This window comes from Stenella coeruleoalba (genome assembly GCF_951394435.1).
Source record: "Stenella coeruleoalba genome assembly, chromosome: 11".
In the NCBI taxonomy this organism is placed as follows: domain Eukaryota; kingdom Metazoa; phylum Chordata; class Mammalia; order Artiodactyla; family Delphinidae; genus Stenella; species Stenella coeruleoalba.
The window spans coordinates 53168409-53193516 of NC_137157.1; the positions used below are offsets into that span (position 1 = coordinate 53168409).

At 44.1% G+C, this 25108-nt stretch overlaps 1 protein-coding gene across 2 annotated transcripts in view; it reads left to right on the plus strand.

Moving 5' to 3' along the window:
- The window catches only part of PPM1H (protein phosphatase, Mg2+/Mn2+ dependent 1H), a 262737-nt gene that overhangs the window by 99847 nt on the left and 137782 nt on the right, over positions 1-25108 (plus strand). For both annotated transcript variants that reach the window (XM_079938193.1, XM_079938192.1), the window contains exon 3: positions 20257-20601. In XM_079938193.1, coding sequence (XP_079794319.1) covers positions 20257-20601 — 345 coding nt within the window. The remainder of the gene's footprint in view (positions 1-20256; positions 20602-25108) is intronic.

Below are 25108 nucleotides of genomic sequence, written 5' to 3' on the forward strand. Positions count from 1 at the left end.
TCCGAAGAACCTTTAGCCCACAGTCAGGCAGGTAGGAAATCGATACTCCGTGGCAATGTGCAATCCTCTCAACATTCCTACGCGTCTGATTATTTGTTTGGGGACATAGGGTGTATAGCTAGGAAAGAAGAGAATCTAGAATGCCAGCGTTTCTGAAAGACATTGTCATAGAATCGTCCCTTAGGGAAAATGCTGTAAGCTTGTTGAGGGCAACACCCTCTCCCCCAGCATCCTCCTGCCTTCCTCCTACTGAAGCCTTTTCAATTCACCTGGTCATGACTTGTGGGAACTAATCACCATTACTAGGTTTTCTTTCCTTTAATTTGAAAGGTGTTAAGAAGTCTTTATTTATTGTACTGATTGCCACCCCAAGTGAAACAGCTTTTCCAAGAGCTTTTGTTTTTCAGTTCCCAGGTACCTAGTCATTCTAGGAATGGGATAAAAAGAGGACCATAGTATATCGCTTCTCTGGGGAGGGAGAAAGAGAGTTCACTCTTAAGGGCATCTTATAACCTTGGTATTAAGATGATCTTATGTAAGATGTGTGAGTGGGAGATAGGGCACTGTGGCAATAACCAGGACATTCTCCGCCCACGTCTGACTCCCTGTTTTGAAAGAGATTATTTCTGGCTTAAGACGAATCTTGTGGACACACGCATTCTAAGTCTTATTCCCTTCAGAGCCCCCTTATGTTGTTACAGTCAAAACAAATCAAAGTATGTGGTTTCAGTATCTGTTAGTTCAGTGTCTAATTACAATAACAGGAGATGGCTGTGTCCACATCACGGCCAAGTTCATCAGCAGGGAAGAGGAAAGCTGATTATCTTTCTCAGCGGAGGATAGGGCAGCGCTGTGGGAATTCCAGGCAAATAGGATCAAACTGGGGTGGGGAGAGGTAAAAAGGAAATGAGAAGGGGCTATTTCAACTCTCTGGAGTGAAGATTTGCTGTTCTTTCTATCTGTTTTCTGTAAGAAGGAGTCAGTCACCCGCCTCTCCCCCCTCCCCCCCACCACCGCCAGAACATTAAATGAAGGTTTCTCGTGGTTCCATGGTGGCATCCCTTCTGGGGCATTTGGCCACGTTTGGCTGTCTGCTTCCTGCAGCGACGTCAGCTATAACAATAGGAGCGGCCTTTTATTTCTCTCATTGTGTTTATTACTCTAAATTTTCCCTCTCAACTAAGGTCTTTGTCCTGAGCATGTCAAGAAAAACATAACCTTTCCATTTATCTACTTAGATTTTTTTGAAGCAGGCATGCAGTGGTTTCTCTCAAAACTCTTATCTCTTGGTTCCAGGGATTAGAACTCTTGCCAGTGATTAAGAAGAATGACTTTACACCTAGGAATTGTTCAGGCTGATGTCAGTTAGAATAACTTTACAGTTCCCTCCTCGGTGGGTGTTGATTCACTCTGAAGACCAGGTTTGACCAAGATGTACGTAGCTGCTGAGAACGCAACTCAAACTTGGTTCCTCAGTAGATTCTCCCACTGTGGCAAATCTTAAGGCTAAAGGAAAATAAATGGCGCTGAGATGGAAATTTCTCCTTGTTTCACTTGTAATCTGATTTCCCCAGAGCTTTAGGTGGGAAGAACATTGGCAAGAGCAGTAAGCTCTTGCGATTTTCTTTTCTTCTTCTTCTTATTTTTTTAAAACCCAGTGTTCGACATTCATGTGCCAGACACAGCACTGCTCTTAATGCTTTGCCAATATTAATTCCTTTAACCTCATAATACATAAGTATGGACTATTCTTATCTTTATTCTACCAGTGAGGAAACCGAGGCACAGAACTGGAAAGTGTGGAGCTTGGGTTCAACCCAGGCAGTCTGGCCTCCGAGCCTATACACACTGGTAACATGCTGCCTCTTCATCCTTTAGCAGCTGGGAAATATGGCAGGAAAATCTCCTTGGAAAAGTATGAAATGAAGGAAGAACAACTCCTAATGTTGAGATGTATAATTTCAATATAATTTGATGCTAAAATTTTCCTCATTCCCATTAGGATTTCTGTTTTGAATTAGGAGTTATTTAGCAGTCTCCCCTGTCGACTCAGAAACTGGATAACGGCTCTGACCGATTCAGGTGAAGAACACAATGGAAATGAAATTGTTCATCGTCTTATTGTCCTTACAGGCCATTTTTTTCTTGCTAAATTATTGAAGACCATTGTTTGCCTGAAACCATGGCAAGTAGGAAAAGCCTTCTGATTGAACAATAATGAGTGCCTTGAGTTTGAATCCCAGCTCTGCCACTCACTAGACATTACCTTGTGAAAGTTAGATGACCTCTCGATGCCTCAGTTTTCTTATCTGCTAATTGGGGGTAATAGTTCCTACTTCATAAGATTATTAGAATTAAATGAGTTAAAAATATGAAAAGTGGGACTTCCCTGGTGGCGCAGTGGTTAAGAATCCGCCTGCCAATGCAGGGGACATGGGTTTGAGCCCTGGTCCGGGAAGATCCCACGTGCCGTGGAGCAACTAAACCTGTGCACCACAACTACTGAGCCTGCGCTCTAGAGCCCACGTGCCACAACTGCTGAAGCCTGCGTGCCAAGAGCCTGTGCTCTGCAACAAGAGAAGCCACTGCAATGAGAAGCCCGCGCACCGCAACAGAAAGTAGCCCCCGCTCGCTGCAACTAGAGAAAGCCTGTGCACAGCAACGAAGACCCAACAGCAGCCAAAATAAATAAATAAATTAATTTTAAAAAATATGAAAAATGCTTAGAATAGTGTTTGGCGTGTAGTAAATGCTCAATTAATATTATCTGTTGTTATTCTAACAGTGGGGTTTGCAGCTGCATTTCAATATTATTTCGCATTACTTGTGTTTCTACCGTAAACTAATTTAAGGAGAAGCTTTTGAGGTATAGAATAATAGTTTGAGAACATTCCCGAGCTAATTTTTGAGTCTAGAATAAACCATAACACAAGTTAGCCAAAATGATCTTTAGCCACCTTTATACTTCCCGTCTCTCAGAAATTTTTATTTAATAGTGTTTTTACATATGGAACTAAATTGCCATTTGAAAACAAAAACCAAACATACTTAACCTACATCTTATTGTCTCATGAAGTGGAAGAATCGAACCAAAGGAATCTGCGTTTAGTGTTATCAGATCCTGAGAAGGAAGCAGTGCTCTTTTACATATATGAGAATAAGAGATCTTTCTCATTAGGGAACAAAATATTGGAATAATTTAGTCAGAGAAGTATGTTAAGAACAAACTAACTATGCGGTATGGGCATGATTCCAAGTGGACAGCAGTAGAATGTGGGCCCAAGGAAGGACTTGTCACGAAGTTTCTCCACATCTCAGCTTCATCATCAGCTAATTTATTCTTCTGCCTCATACTGTGTTGCTGTGAGATCACATGAACTGGTGGTTGAAAGCTCTGTGGATGAAATGCCTAAAAACAGATACTCTAATTCTGCATCGTCATCCTTGCTGTGATACCTTGAAGCCTGGCCAGAAACTTGGTGGAAATCAAGTCATATAGTAGCTTATGGTGGGGATCAGAGGAGGATGTCCGCTCTCTGTTTCCCCAGTGGAAAATAAGTAATCCCTCTTCTTGGGCAAGAAAGGAGGCAGGCAAGTGCCTACCATGTTCATACTGAGCCTTTTGTAAAACTGACCAAAGGATTTAACTCAAAGTGGGATTTCCACATTTGTGATATTCCTTTCATGCTGTCCTCAGGTTATCTGAATACCTGGTGGGTTGGGACAGGGAGTGGAAGTTGAGGGTAAAATTAGCGGTGAACCTGTGTCTTCAGGGAAGGCAACCAGGAGGATGACACCACTTTTTCCTGTAAGACAGCTGTTTCTAGAGTAGCCATCTCCAATCCATCAGTTAGAGACAGTTTTTTTTTGAGTATATACCCTTAATATATGTGTTCATTTATTGATATATAGCCATACTACTGACCATCCATCTAGTATACATTTAACAATTATAAACACATGTTAAGGATTTAAAATATAATATAAAGACAATAAAGATGAAAAGGCAATTTTTTAAAATATAACAGCTAACAGTTACATGGTGTTGATTATATGCCAGCCATTGTTCTCTGTGTTTTTCATGCAGTAACCCATTTACTGCCTTGCTAAGAGCAGAGACTTCTTGTTTCCATTAGCTTATATCTCAAGGCACAATTCATCATTAACAATAGCAAGTATAATTCCATATTTCAGCTGTCTCTTTGAGCACATCAGATACTTCTGGCTAGAATGGTTATTATTATTTGTCAGATATGACTAGTTGTCATTGCTTGGAGTGGGAAGTACCAGGTGTGACATGTTCTTTTTTGCTTGTTTTCTATCAGCAATTTCTTTGCAGGGATTCTTAGAAACCTGTGCTCTATTTTGTGAGGGATAATTGAATTAAAAACTTCATAATATAATGTGCAAGACCACTCCGTTGGGAGCACATGTACCCAGGAATAGGTCGCAATAAGCCAGAGCTAATAGAAGCGCCAGGGCACCCGTGCTCCATCATGTCCTGGAGACTTACCGACCCCGTGAGGGCGCCAGTGTCAGCCTGTATGAGAAATACTAGCTAAGGTTAATTTTCTTCTTCCACATTAAGTGAAACCATATGAAAGAATTTCTAATTCTAACGTTCTCCTCTTACACGCCGACTGAGCATTTTAAGCTCCCCCTCGACTCTGCGTGCTCTCTTGTGGAAAGTGCTCATCTGGAAGGGAGAGCGGTGAAGCGGGCTTGCAACCTGAGCGCTTGTGTGGTGGGTATGAGATGCAAAGCCTGGTTTCTTTGAGCTGGTACCAGTGCGTCAAACCTCATTCTCTGGTATTCTTTGTGTTTCCTACCTTACATCTCAACACTTCTGTCGGGCTCCACAGGAAACAATGGAGGTTTTCTCTAGAATCTCCGCTTCTTTGTCAGCATGCTGGAAGAGGGGCTGCCTCATTGTCTGCGGCATGGCTCACGAAGGCTGTTTTGCCTGTGGGTCCCCCAGAGCTGAGGGGCATGTGATGTGGCTCCTGTTTCAATAGGGCTAAAACCGAGGCTACGGCTTTTCGACATCCTTGCTTAGCTGTGCTGGAATTACAGCTGAAGCTGCATGGACACAAGCTGCTTGCCTTCAGACTTATTTTAGCTTGTTCGGTGGATACCTTTCTGTTTGGTGCAATCTTCTTTAAAGGCCCAAGGAACCCTCCCCAGTTAAAGCTTACTAAGTTCTGGTATAATATATGATCATGAAAATGGGAAAAAGAAAATAAGCAATATGATTAAAAAGCAGTTTCTAGAACTTTAGAGAAAGGAGGCTATAACATGGAGCCTACTTTAGTGAAATCCTAAAAGAGAAACTATGAACTTTGAACTACCAATTTGTTACCTTCTGGAATATTCCTTAGTCTTATTGCAGATGTATTCCTGAAAAGGGGTGGGAATGTGTATGTATTATAAATTACGTAGAAGGCTATCTTTTTTTTTTGTAAAGGAAATAACTTAGAATGCAACTGGAAAACTTTTTTTTTTAAATTTTTATTTATTTATTTATTTATATTTTTGGCTGCCTTGGGTCTTTGTTGCTGTGCGTGGGCTCTTTTCTAGTTGTGGCCAGCAGGGGCTACTCTTCGTTGAGGTTCCCGGACTTCTCATTGGGTGGCTTCTCTTGTTGCAGAGCACGGGCTCTAGGCGTGCGGGCTTCAGTAGTTGTGGTACGTGGGCTCAGTAGTTGTGGCTCGTAGGCTCCAGAGCGCAGGCTCAGTAGTTGAGGCTCATGGGCTCTAGAGCACAGGCTCAGTAGTTGTGGCACACGGGCTTAGTTGCTCCGCGGCATGTGGGATCTTCCCAGACCAGGGCTCAAACCTGTGTCCCCTGCACTGGCAGGCGGATTCTTAACCACTGCGCCACCAGGGAAGTCCCAAAATTCTTATTTCTTAAACTGCTGTACTGCTTTGAAAAAATAAATACGAATGAAAAAATACATTTTCTCCCTTCCTTTCTTTGTATATTTAGTAGTTATTGAGCTTTTAGTAGTTACTGAGTAATTCTATACCAGGGACGCCCTGGAATACCATAGTGAATGAGACACACGTGAGTGTCCAAGTAGGCCGATACAGACACGTCCGGCAATTCCACACCAGTGGGATAAACACTGTTGTAGGGGACGTACAGGGGCTGAGATGGTCCAGGCAGGCTTGGTGAGGAGGTGATGCTTCCACTGAAAACTGAAGGGTACGCAGTTCTCCAAGCAGAGGGCCAAAAATGAAGGCAGAAGGAAAACATGACACTTACAGTCTTACAGGTGAGACAGAGTTAGAAGAGAGAGGACGAGAGCATCCCCGACCACTGACAAGGAGCAAGAGAGGAGCAGCAGCTAGATCATGCAGAGCCCCTGAGCCCACGTGAGCATCTAGAAGACGGAAAAGGACTTTAAGAGCAGTAGGGGGTGATTGAAGGTTCTATGCCATGACGGAATACAGGTGTGTTTGCAATGAAATTGCAGATTTGCGGTGCTTTAAAAGCACTGTGTTCGTGTAGCTTGGGATTTGTCAGTCCTCTCTGGTAGATCCCCAGCTGCCTTATTCCCAGCTCAGACCCCTGACGTCAGTGTAGTCCCTCGATGCTGGTGTGACATTGAGGAGGTGCTCATTCCTCAAGTTTCTCAGATCTGACTTTATGCGTCAAACCATGCACTCTTATCTGAGAGCAGCTGATGGCGCCGTTTCGAGTAAAGAAGAGGGTGAGGGAGAATCGAGTCCTTGTATCCGTTTCGGAATAAATGTATGACACGTCCTGTTTGATCATGATACTTTCAAAAGTGGACCTGAATTCTCTGTTAATGTCTAGGTCCCATTTCAAATACCATACAGCTCACTCCAACCTCATATTTTTCCTTGAAATGTCTCATGAAGTCCTCTCTCCTGGCCCAGTGGTACTACCCTGACCGAGGCTCTCTTTGCCTCAGGACAGACCTCTGTGAGCCCCTTAAATTCTGGTGCTTCCTTTTCGCGGTGCACCTGTAGAACGTGTTGGCATCAGTGCTCCCTCAGCCCAGCTCTCAGCACTTTCAGGGGTGGAGGTACTCCTCATGCCCCAAGGCAGCAAACTGGGGCTCCTGGTCGGCCTTGCTGGACTCCAGAACCTCACCCTGACCGGAACCTAACCCTCAAGGTCGGCCTTAATCAGGTCACTGTCCACATGGGCCTCCATATATATATATTTCTCTTTTCACCTACATTGCCTATTAGTTTCTCCCTTTTCGCAGAATATTCTTTCTTTCAATCCACCATTGCCCAAGCACGTGGACAGACAGTCACAGACAACATGATGAATGCTGCAGTCAGGGTGGGCACAGGGGGCAGTGGGAGCTTCCAGGAGGAGGTGACAGTTAAGGGGATTACTAAAAGGTGGAAAAAAAACCACCAAACAAACAGAAAAAACGGTAGGGCTTCCCTGGTGGCGCAGTGGTTGAGAGTCCTCCTACCGATGCAGGGGACACGGGTTCGTGCCCCGGTCCGGGAAGATCCCACATGCCGCGGAGCGGCTGGGCCCGTGAGCCATGGCCGCTGGGCCTGTGCGTCTGGAGCCTGTGCTCCGCAACGGGAGAGGCCACAACAGTGGGAGGCCCGCGTACCGCAAAAAAACAAACAAACAAAAAATAAATAAAATAAAAGGTGGGGGGGAGGTGGACGGGGAGGGGTAGTCGTGGTTTGCTGTGAGCTGCAAGCCTTGTAGTTTTGCATGGGTGGGATTTGGGGTAAGAGATGGAATGTGGAGAGAGAACCAGAGCCTGCAAACCCGGGCTCATAGCCTTGAGTCAGCTTGCAGGGCAGGTTGTTAGGCTGGTAAAAGACAGTGATCAGATTTTGTGTTTTTTGAAACACTCAGGTTCCAGAGTGTAGAAGTGGCTTCGTGAGCCAGGTGTCCATCAGGGCAAGCTTTCCCTCCAGGGCTGGGCGGAGTGTGGGGGTGTTAGAGCATGGACTCTGATCCCAGCTGCATCGCTTAAGAGAGGGTAACCTGGAGTGGTTACCCTCTCCGTCCCTCATTTTCCTCCTGTAAAATGGGGCTAGTAACCACACCTCATAGGGTGGTTACTCATAGGATCGTAGTAAGGATTAAATGAGCGAATATTTGTAAAGCATTTAGAATATCGCCTGTCAAATGATGGGAAGGGTGCTCGAGGCCCGTAACTGGCTGTGTCTGTGCCTTGTGGTCTTTTAGACTCTAGTAGCTGAGCTGGCATCTGAGTGTGTGGGGTGTGAGCCGGCTTTGTCGTTATTTCCCCACGTAGTATATCACTCACTTGAAGTTCCTGCCACAGGAGGACAGTGAAGATTTTGAAATCTCTTGATGGGCTTGGTTTTATCTAGTTCAAAGGCTTTCAAAATTTTATTTTAAACTGTCGAATTCTTTTATCCACAATCTTTTGCAAAACCTTGGTGTTCATAACTGATGAAACTGTGCTGCTCTGGTTGGAATAATAGTCATAGGGACTCATCACTTCAACAGCCACTAACCTTCCTCTTTCCTAAGGTACCTATTTAGAACTAAGGAACACGGTTTGGATACCACTGGTCTGATCAGTTTAGGGAAATGTAAGTGACTCATCCGAGGTCATACAGTGAACCCATGGCAGATTTGGGACTAGAATGTAGGTCTCCTGATGGCTTAGCAGCCCCCTTTCCTTTAGACCAGGGGTTCTCAACTGTGACTGCTCGTTAGAACCCCCTGGGAAGCGTTAAAGAAGACGAATGGTGGGGTGCCACCTTCAGAGACACTGCTTTTAATGGGTCTGGGCTTGGCCCCTGCATCAACCTGTGCTGGATTTCTTCAGCCTACACTTGATTTGTGGAAAGCAACTTTCTTTGTGGAAAACATTATGTCTTACAAGTTTTAGCTGTGAAAATTATTAATTGCATTTAAAAAATTTGCTGTACCAGACTTTATAGCCCTGTGCAGAGGTGTTCTCAAAAGGAGAATGTTGAGCCCTTCTGAGCCCCACATCACAAGTCCCTCAACCAAGCTGCCTCGTGACTGTTTAAAAATTCCCCAGATATTTTGTCAGCTGGTGGTGGTTTCGGTAGCTGCAGAATGCTCTGCGTCGTTGAAGGAAATGGTTGGCTTACTTGTCAGAAATATTACAGAGTTGCTTTTTTTTAAATGTAGCATTCCACGGCAGTGTCGTTCGTTATTTCACGGGGCTTGATCTTCTTTGATTCAAATCGTGACTCTGGAAACATGATAAAGTTTGGTGTCACAGAATCTGTGCCCAGACACTGACATGACTGCTGCTATCCCGTCTCTCACCTGCCCCTGCTGCAGCTTCCTCAGAGGTGTTTGCTGGGTTTTAATTTAATCAGGTATAGAAGGACTGTGTGCATAGGTTTCACTCAGGTGGCCTTGGGCCCTTTGGGGAATTGGATGTGATGAGCAAGGAATCCTTTCCTTTTGCCCCTTTCCCCTATTTGTGGGGATGTGATATGGCAGTATGTACTTTACTAACGCAGCAAGTAACAGGAGCTAGCAGTGGGGTTGGCAATCCTTGCAAAGCAGTGATGAGCGTAAATGATAATTCAAAATGTGCAGATGGACAATGCTATTCCTGTTGGTGACCAGGTCACAGATACTGCTAATACCGCTGTGCGCTGTTGCCTTACATTCTCAATATGGGGAAATGACAAATTTCAGAGGTCTGTGGAGATAAAGATGGATTCATGTGAATTCTATCCACAGATGCCCTGAATTAAGAACATTTTCCTGGGGGTTCAGGTTTATTCCCAGTGGATATCCACTTCTGCCTACTTCAGATTCTTTTCTGTGCCTGTGCCTTACTTATGTGGGCTCCTTCTTCCTGCCACGTATGCCGCAAGTCCCAGGATACCATGTACCCATGCTTCTCCACGTGCCCAGCTCTTGTTACAGAATCTCGCACCAGTGGCTCATCGAAAGGTCATGAAGCCCATGTGACAGCTTTTCCAGGGCCTGTGCAGCATCCCGAGCCAGACCTCAAGGGCCCAGGCTCCTGTTGACCTCCTGCCCCACACCCTGCTGACCTCCTACCCCACACCCTGCTGACCTCCTGCCCCACACCCTGGGCTGCAGTTTTCAGCCTTTTTGGCAAGAGGGTTATGCCACCTCCAGGAGTCACTACTGTGACCCAGGCAGGAAGAAAGGGGGAAGGATATAGGGGGAAAGACCAGGCCCATTGATTTGTCCTTTTTGTCAAGAAATCTGTAAGTTTCCTGGAAGTGTCCACCCAGGACACTTCTTCTTGCAGCTCATTGGTCAGAGTTGAGGCTATGTGACCACGCAGAGCTGCGAGGGAGGCTGGGGTGTATTTTTGGTGGATACGTTGCTGTCCCAAACAATCAGTAGTGAGGAGGAAGGAGGATAGACCCTGGATGAGCATCTACCAGAATCAGCCCCATCACCTGAGCCTCCTGGTGCTTCCCTCTCCTGGGCTGCCATATCACCTCTCAGTCCATCCAAATTCTACTTGTCCTGTCTTCAAGGTCCACCTCTCCCCCACTTCCCCAGCCCACACTGGTCTATCCTTCTTAAACCTTGAACTTGCAGGATTAGCAGAGGCATCGGAGTCTTGTAAAGAAGTTCCCTCACCCCTGCCACTGAAGCCCAGAAAATAACTTACCTGAGATCATATTGTATAATGATAGCAGCACCCCCAACGCCACACACGCACACGCGCACGCAGACGCAAGCACGTGCACATGCACATGCATACACGCATACACACACGCACACACATACACACAGCAATGCGCACGCAGCACGCACGCATGCACGCACGCACACATGCACACATGCGCACACAGCAGTGCACACGCAGCACACACGCATACACACACACGCGTGCATGCGTGCCCAGTTGCTCCAAATGTGTTACTTAGCTGCTGACTAGGCATAAATTACCACTTAACCTTTCCAGTACCTCTGCCATAAGGTAGCTATCACCTGCCTTTTAGTTGCTAGGAAACCATGGCACAGAGGTGTTAAGCAACAGGGACGTCCAGCTCTAGAGTGACCCAGACAGGGTCCAGGGCCTGGACTGCCTTCCTCTCCTTGTTCTGTCTCCCAATCAGCTGATTGGTATTGAAGATGCCATTTGAGTCCAGATCTTCTAATCCTTTGGTCATTGTTTTTTTCCACTTAACTTTCCTCTGAGATAATGTGCTTGTTCCTTCTCTTTATGGTGCTTTTAGTCATTCATAAGTGTTTCTTCCTGCCTGGATTTGATTGAGTGCTTATTAGGGTGGTTGTTACCTCCTAACTGACATCCTCACTTTCACCCTTTATTCCATCCTAATCCTCGCAGCGTATCTTGAATGACCTTTTTTTTTTTTTAATCTTTATTGGAGTATAATTGCTTCACAATATTGTGTTAACTTCTGTTCTGCAACAAAGTGAATCAGCCATATGCATACATATATCCCCATATCCCCTCTCTCTTGCGTCTCCCTCCTACCCTCCCTATCCCACCCCTCTAGCTGGTCACAAAGCACGGAGCTGATCTCCCCGTGCTATGCAGCTGCTTCCCACTAGCTATTTTACATTTGGTAGTGTATATATTTCCATGTCCCAGCTTACCTTTCCCCCTCCCTGTGTCCTCAAGTCCATTCTCTATGCCTGCGTCTTTATTGCTCTCCTGCCCCTAGCTTCTTCAGAACCATTTTTTTTTTTTTTTTTAGATTCCATATATAACTGTTAGCATACGGTATTTGTTTTCCTGTTTCTGACTTAACTTCACTCTGTATGACAGACTCTAGGTCCATCCACCTCACTACAAATAACTCAATTTCGTTTCCTTTTATGGTTGAGCAATATTCCATTGTATATATGTGTCACATCTTCTTTATCCATTCATCTGATGATGGACACTTAGGTTGCTTCCATTTCCTGGCTATTGTAAATAGAGCTGCAAGGACCATTATGGTACATGGCTCTTTTTCTTTTTTTTTTTTTTGTGGTATGCGGGCCTCTCCTGTTGTGGAGCACAGGCTCCGGACGCGCAGGCTCAGCGACCATGGCTTACAGGCCCAGCTGCTCCGCAGCATGTGGGATCTTCCCGGACTGGGTCACCAACCCGTGTTCCCTGCATTGGCAGGCAGACTCTCAACCACTGCGCCACCAGGGAAGCCCGGTACATGACTCTTTTTGAATTATGATTTTCTCAGGGTATATGCCCAGTAGTGGGATATGGTATTTCTATTTTTAGTTTTTTAAGGAACCTCCATACTCTTCTCTGTAGTGGTTGTATCAATTTACATTCCCACCAGCAGTGCAGGAGGGTTCCCTTTTCAGCACACCCTTTCCAGCATTTATTGTTTATACATTTTTTCATAATGGCCATTCTGACCATTTTCATTGTAGTTTTGATTTGCATTTCTCTGATAATTAGTGATGTTGAGCATCTTTTCATATGCCTTTGGCCGTCTGTATGTCTTCTCTGGTGAAATGTCTATTTAGGTCTTCTGCCCATTTTTTAACTGAATTGTTTGTTTTTTTGGTATTGAGCTCCATGAGCTGTTTATATATTTTGGAGATTAACCCTTTGTCCGCTGTTTAATTTGCAAATATTTTCTCCCATCCTGAGGGTTGTCTTTTCATCTTGTTAATGGTTTCCTTTGCTGTGCAAAAGCTTTAAAGTTAATTAGGTCCCATTTGTTTATTTTTGTTTTTATTTCCATTACTCTAGGAGATGGGTCAGAAAAGATCTTGCTGTGGTTTATGTCAAAGAGTGTTTTTCCTGTGTTTTCCTCTACGAGTTTTAGTGTCCCGTCTTCTATTTAGGTCTTTAATCCATTTTGAGTTTATATTTGTGTATGGTGTTGGGTAGTGTTCTAATTTCATTCTTTTACATATAGCTGTTCAGTTTTCCCAGCACCATTTATTGAAGAGGCTGTCTTTCTCCATTGTATGTTCCTTCTTCCGTCGTCATAAATTAGGTGACCATATGTGCGTGGGTTTATCTCTGGGCTTTCTATCCCGTACCATTGATTTATATTTCTGTTTTTGTGCCACTACCATAGTGTCTTGATTACTGTAGCTTTGTAATACAGTTTGAAGTTGGGGAGCCTGATTTGTCCAGGTCCATTTTTCTTTCTCAAGATTGCTTTGGCTATTTGAGGTCTTTTGTGTTTCCATATGAATTGTAAAATTTTTGTTCTAATTCTGTGAAAAATGCCATTGGTAGTTTGATAGGGATTGCGTTGAATCTGTAGATTGCTTTGGGTAGTATAGTCATTTTCACCATATTGATTCTTCACCATATTGATTGGTATATTTCTCCGTCTGTGTCATCTTTGATTTCTCTCATCAGTGTTTTATAGTTTTCTGAGTACAGGTCTTTCGCCTCCTTAGATAGGCTTATTCCTAGGTATTTTATTCTTTTTGTTGCGATGGCAAATGGGATTGTTTCCTTAATTTCTCTTTCTCATTTTTCCTTGTTAGTGTAGAGGAATGCCAGAGATTTCTGTGCATTAATTTTGTATCCTGCCATCTTACCAAATTCATTGATTAGTTCTAGTAGTTTTTTGGTGGCATCTTTAGGATTTTCTGTGTATAGTATCATGTCGTCTGCAAACACTGACAGTTTTACTTCTTCTGTTCCAATTTGTATTCCTTTTATTTCTTTTTCTTTGATTGCTGTGGCTAGGACTTCCAAAACTATGTTGAATAAGAGTGACGAGAGTGGGCATCCTTGTCTTGTTCCTGATCTTAGTGGAAATGCCTTCAGTTTTCACCATTGAGAATGATGCTTGCTGTGGGTTTGTCATATATGGCCTTTATTATGTTGAGGTAGGTTCCCTCTAAGCCCACTTTCTGGAGAGTTTTTATCATAAGTGGGTGTTGAATTTTGTCAGAAGCTTTTTCTGCATCTCTTGAGATGATCATATGGTTTTTATTCCTTAATTTGTTAATGTGGTGTATCACATTGATTGATTTGTGTATATTGAAGAATCTTTGCATCCCTGGGATAAATCCGACTTGATCATGGTGTATGATCCTTTTAATATGTTGTTGGATTCTGTTTGCTAGTATTTTATTCAGGATTTTGGCATCTATGTTCATAAGTGATATTGGTCTATAATTTTCTTTTTTTTTGTGATATCTTTTTCTGGTTTTGGTATCAGGGTGGTGGTGGCTTCGTAGAATGAATTTGGGAGTGTTCTTCCCTCTGCAGTTTTTTGGAAGAGTTTGAGAAGGATTGGTGTTAGCTCTTCTCTAAATGTTTGTTAGAATTCGCCTGTGAAGCCATCTGGTCCTGGAGTTTTGTTTGTTGGAAGATTTTTACTTACCGTTTCAATTTCATTACTTGTGATAGGTCTGTTTATATTTTCTAATTCTTCCTAGTTCTGTCTTGGAAAATTGTACCTTTCAAAGAATTTGTCCATTTGTTCGTGATTGTCAATTTTATTGGCATATAGTTGTTTGTAGTAGTCTCTTATAATCCTTTGTATTTCTGTGGTGTCAGTTGTGATTTCTCCGTTTTCATTTCTAATTTTATTGGTTTATGTCCTCTCCCTTTTTTTCTTGATGAATCTGGATAAGAGTTTGTCAATTTTGTTTATTTTCTCAAAGAACTAGATTTTAGTATTATTGATCTTTGCTATTGTTTTCTTCATTTCTATTTCATTTATTTCATCTCTGATCTTTATGATTTCTTTCCTTCTAACTTTGGGTTTTCTTTGTTCTCTTTCTCTAGTTGCTTTAGGTGTAGTGTTAGATTGTTTATTTGAGATTTTTCTTGTTTCTTGAGGTGAGATTGAATTGCTATAGCTTCCATCTTAAAACTGCTTTTGCTGCATCCCATAGGTTTTAGGTCATTGAGTTTTCGTTGTCATTTGTTTCTATGTATTTTTTTATTTCTTCTTTGATTTCTTCAGTGATCTCTTGGTTATTTAGTAGTGCACTGTTTAGGCTCCATGTATTTGTGGTTTTTACAGTTTTTTTCCTATAATTGTTTTCCAGTCTCATAGCGTTGTGGTCAGAAAAGATGCTGGATATGATTTCAATTTTCTTAAATTTTCTGAGGCTTGATTTGTGACCCAAGATGTGATCCATCCTGGAGAATGTTCCATGTACACTTGAGAAGAAAGTGTACTCTGCCACTTTTGGGTGGAATGTTCTATAAATATCAGTTAAATCTATCTGGTCTATTGTGTCATTTAAAGCTTGTGTTTCCTTGTTTGTTTTCTGTTTGGATGATCTGTCCATTGGTGTAAGTGGGGTATTAATGTCCCCTACTATTACTGTGTTACTGTTGATTCCCCATTTCATGGTTGTTAGCATTTGCCTTATGTATTGAGGTGCTCCTATGTTAGGTGTGTAAACATTTATAATTGTTATATCTTTTTCTTGGATTGATCCCTTGATCACTGTGTAGTGTCCTTCCTTATCTCTTGTTAACAGTCTTTATTTTAAAGTCTATTTTATCTGATACAGGTATTGCTACTCCAGCTTTCTTTTGATTTCCATTTGCATGGAATATCTTTTTCCATCCCTTCACTTTCAGTCTGTATGTGTCCCTAGGTCTGAAGTGGGTTTCTTGTAGACGGCATATATATGGGTCTTGTTTTTTTGTCCATTCAGCCAGTCTGTGTTTTTTGGTTGGGGCATTTAATCCATTTACATTCAAGGTTATTATCGATATGTATGTTCATATTACCGTTTTCTTAATTGTTTTGTGTTTGTGTTTGTGGGTCTTTTTCTTCTCTTGTGTTTCCTACCTAGAGAAGTTTCTTTAGCAGTTATTGTAAATCTGGTTTGGTGGTGCAGAATTTTCTTAGCTTTTGCTTGTCTGAAAAGCTTTTGAGTTCTCCATCAAATCTGAATGAGATCCTTGCTGGGCAGAGTAATCTTGGGTGTAGGTTTTTCTGTTTCATCACTTTAAGTATATCCTGCCACTCCCTTCTGGCCTGCAGAGTTTCTTCCGAAAAATCAGCTTATAACCTTATGGGGATTCCTTTGTATGTTACTTTTTGTTTTTCCCTTGCTGCTTTTAATATTTTTTCTTTGAACTTAATTTTTGTTAGTTTGATTAATATGTGTCTTGGTGTGTTTTATCCTGTATGGGACTGTCTGTGCTCCCTGGACTTGGGTGACTATTTCTTTTGCCATGTTAGGGAAGTTTTCCACTGTAATCTGTTCAAATATTTTCTCAAACCCTTTCTTTTTCTTTTTTTTAAATTTACATTAAAAATTTTCTATACAGCATGGGCTTCCCTGGTGGTGCAGTGGTTGAGATTCTGCCTGCCGATGCAGGGGACACAGGTTCGTGCCCCGGTCCGGGAAGATCCCACATGCCACGGAGCAGCTGGGCCCGTGAGCCATGGCCGCTGAGCCTGCGCGTCTGGAGCCTGTGCTCCGCGACGGGAGAGGCCACAGCGGTGAGAGGCCCGCGTACTGCAAAAAAAATAAATAAATAAAAACTATAAAAAAAAAAATTTTCTATACAGCAGGTTCTCCGACCCTTTCTTTTTCTCTTCTTCTTCTGGGACCCCTATAATTCGAATGTTGGTGCATTTAGTGTTGTCCCAGAAGTCTCTGAGATTGTCTTCAATTCTTTTCATTCTTTTTCCTTTATAACTGCTCCTCAGCAGTTATTTCCACCATTTTGTTTGCCAGGTCACTTATTCGTTCTTCTGCCCCAGTTATTCTGTTATTGATTCCTTCTAGTATGTTTTTCATTTCAGTTATTGTGTGGTTCATCTCTGTTTGTTTCTTCTTTAGTTCTTCTAGATCTTTGTTAAACATTTCTTGTATTTTCTCAATCCATGCCTCCATTCTATTTCCAACATTCTGGATCATCTTTACTATCATTACTCTGAATTCTTTTTCAGGTAGATTGCGTATTTCCTCTTCATTTATTTGGTCTTATAGGTTTTTACCTTGCTCCTTCAACTGTGACATATTTTTTTGCTGTCCCTTTTTTTTTTTTTTTTTAAGTTTTTAATGAGTGGGATTGTGTCCCTATCTTACTGGTTGTTGGGCCTGAGGCTTCCAATACTGGAGTTTGTAGGCTATTGGTTAGAACTGGGTCTTGGTGCTGAGATGAGGACCTCTGGGAGACCTCACTCCGATGAATATTCCCTGGGGTCTGTTAGTCCAGTGGTTCAGACTTAGAGCTCCCACTGCAGGAGCTTTGGCCCAACCCCCGGCTCATGAACCAAGATGCCGCAAGCTGCACAGGGTGGCAAAAAAGAAAAAAAAAAAGGAGAACAATAGCAAAGTAAAAAATAAAATTAGATGAGGAAACTAACAGATATGTTAGAAAAAATATAAAAATAAAAACGTAGATGAAATAACAACCGGAAGGTAAAACAGAACCACAGTAGTAAAAAAGAGGAGGAGAAAAAAAAAAATGAGGTGGAAAAGGCCTTGGCTGTGGAGGGCGGGGCCTAGGCAAGGGAGAGATTTGGTTGGTGGGCGGGGCCTACGCTTAGGACCCACAAGGCTGGAAAAGGCCCTGGGAACTGTGGGGGGTGGGGCTTAGCCTCAACAGAAGGGGCCCAGGCTTGCCTCCTGCCTCTGGTCTCAGAGGGCAGGGGACCTCACCTGGGAGCCCAGCAGGCTTCCTGGGCTTGAGTGGGCGGGGCAAATGCCCTTGTCTCCTGCTCCTCCGGTCCCAGAGGTCCCCTCCCACCTACCTCTCCTGGTCTTCCTGGCCTCCCTCTTATGCCCCCAGGGCCTATGCGGCCTGGAGGGGGCTTTGGAAGGCGGGGGACCAGCCTAGGAGCTCAGCAGGCTCCCTGGGCCCAAGTGGGTGGGGCAAACGTCCTCTGCTCCTCTCCTGCTCCTTGGGTCCCAGAGGGCCCCTCCACCTGCCTCTCCTGTTCTCTCCCGGCCTCTCTGCTATGCCCCCAGGACCAACCCGGTCCAGAGGGGACTTCTGAGGGCACAGGACCTGGCCTGAGAGCTGGGCAGACTTCCCCAGCCAGTTGGGCAGGGGAAACGCTGGGTGCGCTCCACCCTGATCCAAGCCCCTGAGGGTCCCTCCAGGCACTGGAGGGCTCCCAGAACCCCTCCCCGCTCTCAGACACACCTCAGGGGCACCGGTCCTGTCCAGCCTCCACTTCTCCTCCCCCTTCAGTCCCTCCATGTCCTACCGGTTCGATTGGGGGTTCTTCCCATCTCGTTGGGCATCGGGGTTCCCCACCAGCGTCTGGCAGTTGTGGGGTGACGCGACCTCTGTGTCTTCGCACCGCCATCTTCTCACCTTTAGCTTGAATGATCTTTTAAAAATACAAATAAAAATGATTTAAAAATACAAATCTTTTAAAAATGCAAATCTATTTTCTAACTCCCACTTCAATCCATGGCTTTCTGTTACTCTTAAGCTAAAGCCAAGATCCTTCATAAGTCTTGGAAGGACTGAGTGGTCCAACTACTACCTCCTTCTCCAGTCTCATGTCATCTCCCTCCTTTCCTGCCTCTGTCCCCTATTCAGCCACATGGCCATGGTCCAGTCTCCTCTTGACCATCACACACCTTCTACCACGGAGCCTTTGCACCTGCTGTTCCTGCTGCCTGGTGTTCCCTCCTTTCCCCTCTTTATCTTGTGAATTTCCAGTGGTCCTCAGCCTGGTCCTCATGTGCTCAGGAAGCCTCCAATATGCCCCTTTGCAGGCTGGCCTCACAGCACTTTGTCCCCTCACCAGAATTATGATCTTACATGTACTTGTGTGATTATTTGATCAGTGTCTGTCTCCTCCACTGGATTCTTAAAATCAGACCCTGTCTCTGTATCTTTCATCTAGTCTTTCATCCCCACTGCCTACTTTTGTGCCTGTCACAGAAAGAGTGCTCAGTAAATATCTGTTGACAAAAAACAAAAAAAAGACTATTTTATCTCTAAGCATCTAGCACAGAATCGAGTAAAAACAGAGTTTTAAAGGGCATAAATAGAGTAATGGCATATATCACCCTAAGTACGCAGTATCTTCCAGCATCATTCTAAGATGGACCAAAATGGTGGTTACCAGGGACTGGAGGGTGGGAGCGATAAGGAGAAATGTTGGGTAAAAGGACAAACTTGCAAGGAGTAGTAAAAAAGTCCTAGAGATATAATGCACAGTACAGTGAACATAACATAGACAACAATATTGTATTATAATAATCAAACTTGATAGGAGATTAGATCTTAATTATTCTAACCACAAAAAACCACAATTATAGAGATGCTAGCTATTGCTATGATGACAACTATATCACAATATATAAATGTATCAAATAAGCATGTTGTACACCTTAAATTTATACAATGTTATAGGTCAAATACTTTCAATTAAAAAAGTAAGATAGACCAAAAGAACTTTATATAATGGCTTCAACTAAAAAAAAAGAATTCAACATTTATTGCTGCAGGCTAGATAAGCCTAGTTGTCAGTAGTGGATGTTATATGCACCTTACCTATTTAATCTCAGTATTTAATATCTTATCCCTCTAGCTACACCATAATTGAGCTGCTTTTTTCCCCCCTATAGCTACTAACATCTTAGGCATATGTGATTCAAACATGGTTTTTAAAAGTGTTCATCTTGAAATAGTCTCAGAATCAACCAGCAGGTACAAGATCTGTGGTAGATGAGGGAACATGGGCTGCATGTAGCTTTAGGGTAGGAAGAGGAAGCCAAGATGCTGAGTGACAACTGGAAAACTGAGGGGAGTAGGAAACATGAAGAGGAGATTTGAATTGACTGCATCTTGTGAAGGGTGGACTAGACTGGGTGTTCAAGGGAAAAACATGTTCCACAAATTCAGGATGTAGACATAAGCAGATGGGGCAATTATCTGAGAGTATAAAAGCCCTGTGAGGTGAAAATGGGTCTATTTATCTCCCCTTGAAGAATCTGTAAAAAAGACCTAACTTCTTCCAGAGACTCCAGGTCAAACCTGCTTGGGGGTTGCAGCAGAAGGGAGGTGAGGGGTTAGCTGTTAAAACTGTAAAGACCTACCTGTTTGCATGGAGTTTTACCTCTCACTTCTGCACATCAAATTAAAGTAGATCTCACCCCAACTGAGGGGGTGGTGACTTGGACTCCTGCCCTGGGTGGACAGGCAGGGACCACTTTCTCCCTGGGGTGGTGGTAACATCAGCGATGAATCTGGGGACCCTTCCCTAAGTGTTTTGCTCGGTTTTGACCCCGTTGTTTGCAGACAGACAACCAGATGGATGCGCTGACCCCTGGAGGTGTCACACCCTCACCCTGGGGCAGTGGCCACTGCGTTTCTCACTCTTCCTTGTCGCCCTCCTCCCGCAGGAATCAGAAGGCGTTTCCTGCCACTACTGGTCGCTGTTTGACGGTCACGCGGGGTCCGGGGCTGCTGTGGTGGCATCCCGCCTGCTGCAGCACCACGTCACGGAGCAGCTGCAGGACATCGTGGAGATCCTGAAGAACTCGGCCGTGCTGCCGCCCACCTGCCTGGGCGAGGAGCCCGACCACACACCCGCGAACAGCCGGACTCTGACCCGCGCGGCCTCGCTCCGCGGAGGGGTGGGCGCCCCCGGCTCCCCCAGCACCCCGCCCACGCGCTTCTTCACCGAGAAGAAGATCCCGCACGAGTGCCTCGTCATCGGGGCTCTTGAAAGCGCATTCAAGGAAATGGTAGGTATCACTGAAGACTCTAGGGCAGCAGGGGCCCGGGTGGTCGCTTAAGCCACATACTTGTTTCTTAGAAAGTTCCCTGGAAGGGCATGTCTCTGACCTGTCCACTTGCTGCATGGTCCCCTCCGTCTGCTCCTTTTACAGCAGGGCTTCCATTCTCAAAACAAGTGGGCAGCAAGAGAGTTCTAGCCTCCCGTGCCGGCAAAGGTGTAAAAGAAGATGGAAGCGGGATAGTGAGTGAGGTGATAGACTTATTAAATGGACGCGTATTGCTTCTCTTTCTGCCAACTCTTAGGGATGCCAGCTGGTAGGATTGAACTTAATTGAAACTGTGAGCTCGGTTGCCATCTGTTTTACACGTATGTACACGAATTCCAGGTGTTTGGGGAAATGGAGCTTTTAGTAAAGTGTTCAGAAGTACGCTTGCTATACAGATCTAATCTGAGAACAGCTGTTTTCCCATGATTGGCAGTGTGGTTCCCACTGCTTAAAGCAAGTAGGAGCCAGTATCCAAGAATTCTTTGTTTTACTTGGGAACGTGGATTTGTTTGTACATTTAAATTTGAATATATCTGATCAGGGGATTCAGCCTCCCTCCTGAGAACACACTAAGCTGCCCTCCCGGTGTCCCCTGCTTGTCCCTCTGCCCGGTGAGAATGCACACAGAAGGTCTCTTCTGTGCCACCCCCTTGAGCTCACTTATACTGAGGCAACTATTTGGGTTCCAAAGATTTTCTCTCCTGAGCAGCATCCTGTATGCAGATACAGTAGGAGATATGTAGAGATGTTATAAGGACTAGAGTAAGGTGAGTGGGCAGTAGTGTCCTTATAACCTAGAGATTAAAAAGTGATGACAAGCTCTTAGGTAGAGCAGGAGCAGCTAGAAGCATCTCTGCAGAATTGAATGTACACCCCGTGCACATTCCAGGATCTCACGATGTCAGGTTGAGTGCTAATGAGAGGAGAAAAGTAAATAATATTAAAGAGCATCATCTGATTTGTTTACAAGGCAGAGAATTGTTCTTATACTCATGCCTCTAATTTGCAGTCTCTCCTCACTTTAGCTCATTTCTTCTTCGGTTCCAACGTTTCTCTCCTTGTCACATATTTACCCTTTTGAGTAGCAGGTGGTTTAAAATGCACCCCCATGTCAGGAGTATCTGGTAGCCTTCAATCCCAAGAAAAACACCAGGAGGCAAGAAAAGATTATTTAGGAAAAAAAGGAATCAAGGTTAGAAAAATGGACTCCTCCTTGGGCTTGGTATAAAAATCTCCCTCTGTCATGGAGGCTCTGATGTGAATAGCTGTTTCTAAACACGGATGCTCAGAAAGCTAAATATTGAATTGAGGTGACAGTTTGACAGTGGACCTTCCCCCTAACGGGAGAAGAAGTCAGTTTACATGATAGAAGTGAAAAAAGCAGAAGAAATTTTGGCTTTTTTATTTCCTTCGGTAATTGCTAGTACTATGAGGTATCTTTTACTTCGCACTGCTGTATTCTCCACTTCATCCACTAGAGGCCAATGTCACATTGAGTCAAGCCTCCACAGCGATCTCAGACTGTTTCTGCCCATTAATGGTGCAGGTTTCCTAGCACCTACTGTACTTGAGAGGCTCATTCAGAAACATACTTAGTAAAGAGCCCCATTCTTGTTTTTTAAATTTTTAATAACTTTTCACTAGCTGATTCATTACCAGAAATCTTTCTTGGACACTTGGTTGCCAGCGAAAAGATCACATCGCTTTCCTGTGTAATTCATTCAATCCATAAATATTGGTTGAGAACTAACTCTAAGCCAGGGCTAGCTGGGAAAAAAGCATGGAAGAAATTAGGCAAAGACAGATATTAAACAGATAAACTATAAATGGGAAGGGCCTCGAGAGAAGAAATGCAGAGTAGGTAGGAATCTGATAAAGAGATGAAGTAGGGTTCCCTGGAGAAGCAGTGCTGTCAGAGAGTAGGGAGAAAGCAGACAGAACGTGGGAGCTGGGAGAGTGCTCTGGGCAGAGACAGCCGTTTGGGTGAAGACCCACATCACGGAGAGAACCCAGGTGGGCCGAAGGCAGCGAGCTGACGTCCACCATGGTTAGATGCAGATTCCAAGTGCAGGGATGCTGTAAGGGGACTTGGAGAGGCCATCTGTAACCAGCCTGTGGATGACTTGCTGTGCCGTAATATGGATTTTGGGCCTTAAGCCATTCTGTTGTTTTCTAATCCACCCCACCCTATAGCTTCTTCTTCACACTTAACGTTTTTCCCAGATTGTCTGTCTAGCCCCCAGCATGCCTGCTACCTGGGCTTTGCACCATGTGCTTGGACTTTTTAAGGGAGAATACTCATCATTCCTTGGTTCTCCTGGTTCTTGGCAGTGTGGCCCTGCCTCCTGCACGGCTGGGGACTGAGCCAGCTGATGCCTGTTGGCCCAGAATAGTTATTAATACTGTCCCCTTTTACTCTCAAAAGTGTCCCTGCCTGGATGATGTCATATGTTTACCCTAATTATAGAGATGCTCTAGTTTTTTTCTTTGCTTCTTCAGGGACTTCAGGAAAAATCTACTCCAGCGTCACAGAAAAGTGCCTGACTTGGCCATTAAATAGCTTGGGTTGAGCTTCAGAACTTACAACAGAGAAATTATACCGCATACTACGGAAGGCCATTGTCAACTCATAAAAAATACTTTTTCTTTCCACCCTTTCTCGCTATTAGGTTTTGAGAGTCAGCGTTTAAAGGTAAACTTTGGTTTGAAATGCTCAACACACAGCTGATTTCCTTATTCTGTTGGCCTGACCTTGGTGGTTCCTCCTTTAGACCTTTCCGAGGGGAGCAGGTTTGGAATCTCCCGGCCATTCTTAATTTTTTTCCTCACAACAGCCAGCTACTTTCTAACTTTCTAGGTGTTCTTTAGGTATTGCAGGTTTTATGCCATTCTGATCCCCTGTAATAGGAAAACTCAATATTGAATAAGATTCAGTCATTTCAGCTTTGTGGCTCTCTTGCTTTCTCCTGCACTTTCAATCCCTAAAAATTCCCGATGCCTAGCATCTAAGCCTCAAATTTGCCACACTGATGACATATTTGCAGCTCTCCCTCCTGAGATTCAGAATGTAACATAATATCTTTAAAGGCAAAGCTTGCCTTTCGTTTGGGGTTTTGCCTTATTTATGACAGTTCAGCAAAGTAGAATCAGAGGTCTTTCCTCTCTCCCCACCTCCCACCAGTGCCTTTCTCAATTTTATATATATATATATATATATATATTTTTTTTTTTTGCAGTACGCGGGCCTCTCACTGTTGTGGCCTCTCCCGCTGCGGAGCACAGGCTCCGGACGCACAGGCTCAGCGGCCATGGCTCACGGGCCCAGCCGCTCTGCGGCATGTGGGATCTTCCTGGACCGGGGCACGAGCCCGTGTCCCCTGCATCGGCAGGCGGACTCTCAACCACTGTGCCACCAGGGAAGCCCTCAATTGCTTATATTTTATAACCAGCATTCTTCTAGACACCATGGGGGTCTAGAAGGAAAACATTGGATTTTGTATCTGGGGGTATTTGTCGTCACATTATACGAACACAGAGATAGATAGTATCTCATTTGTTTTAATGTTCTGAGTGACATTAAGTGAAATGTTCATATCTATCTGAAAGAGAAAATGGGATAAAAAGATTCAGAAACACCAGACCAGAATAAATAGTACCTATTTCTAGGAAAAAGTAGGTACCCATCGAAAAATAAAGACTAACAGAAGTGGGGGGGGGAAACGCTGTGGACCAGAGGAGATGGTAAGTTTCATCAAATACTGTAAGCCTCTTTGAAGGCACTGTTTTTCCTCTTCTCTTTGATCCTGGGGTTGTCTGGCACAGTATGTGGCTTGTGAGGAGGTGACCTCTGACCACGGGCCTCTGATCCATGCTGGCAGAAGTGGGTCTGCCCTGTGGTCCCCTATTGTATCTCATCTTGGATCTCCCTTCGGAGTGAAGGCTGCGTGGCCAGCTCCTCCTGTGTCCACCGTGGAAAATGAACCCTCGCTTCCAAGAGGACCAGGATCTCAGGAACTTTCTGACTGACTTCATTTCTGCTTCCCAACTACACTTTGTAACAATGCCTACTTCTGCAGCTAAGTTTTGTCACCTATTATGTTTAGGTGGTTGCTTGGCTCAAGATGACAGATACGAAGAAGATAAATGTCTTCTAAGTCCTGATGTCAGTCTCCTTCCTACTTCCATACCCTCCAAAAACAGGGGAGTCATGTAAGAAGTCACTTCCATTGTTGGTATAGTTGCAGGAGACCTTTGCCCTCCTAGGAATCAGAAGCAAGTCAGCAGTGATGACCTTTTTTACCTACAGGAATTGAGTTATAGACACAGGCAGGAGGATCTCAAAATTCTGTCCTATTTCCTTTTCAGTGTGGGTATAGATTCCTCGCTACAGTGAAGAATGTTTTGGAGGTTTGATTGTTACGAAGGGAGAAAAATGGCAACATTTTAACTTGTAAAACTAGCATACATC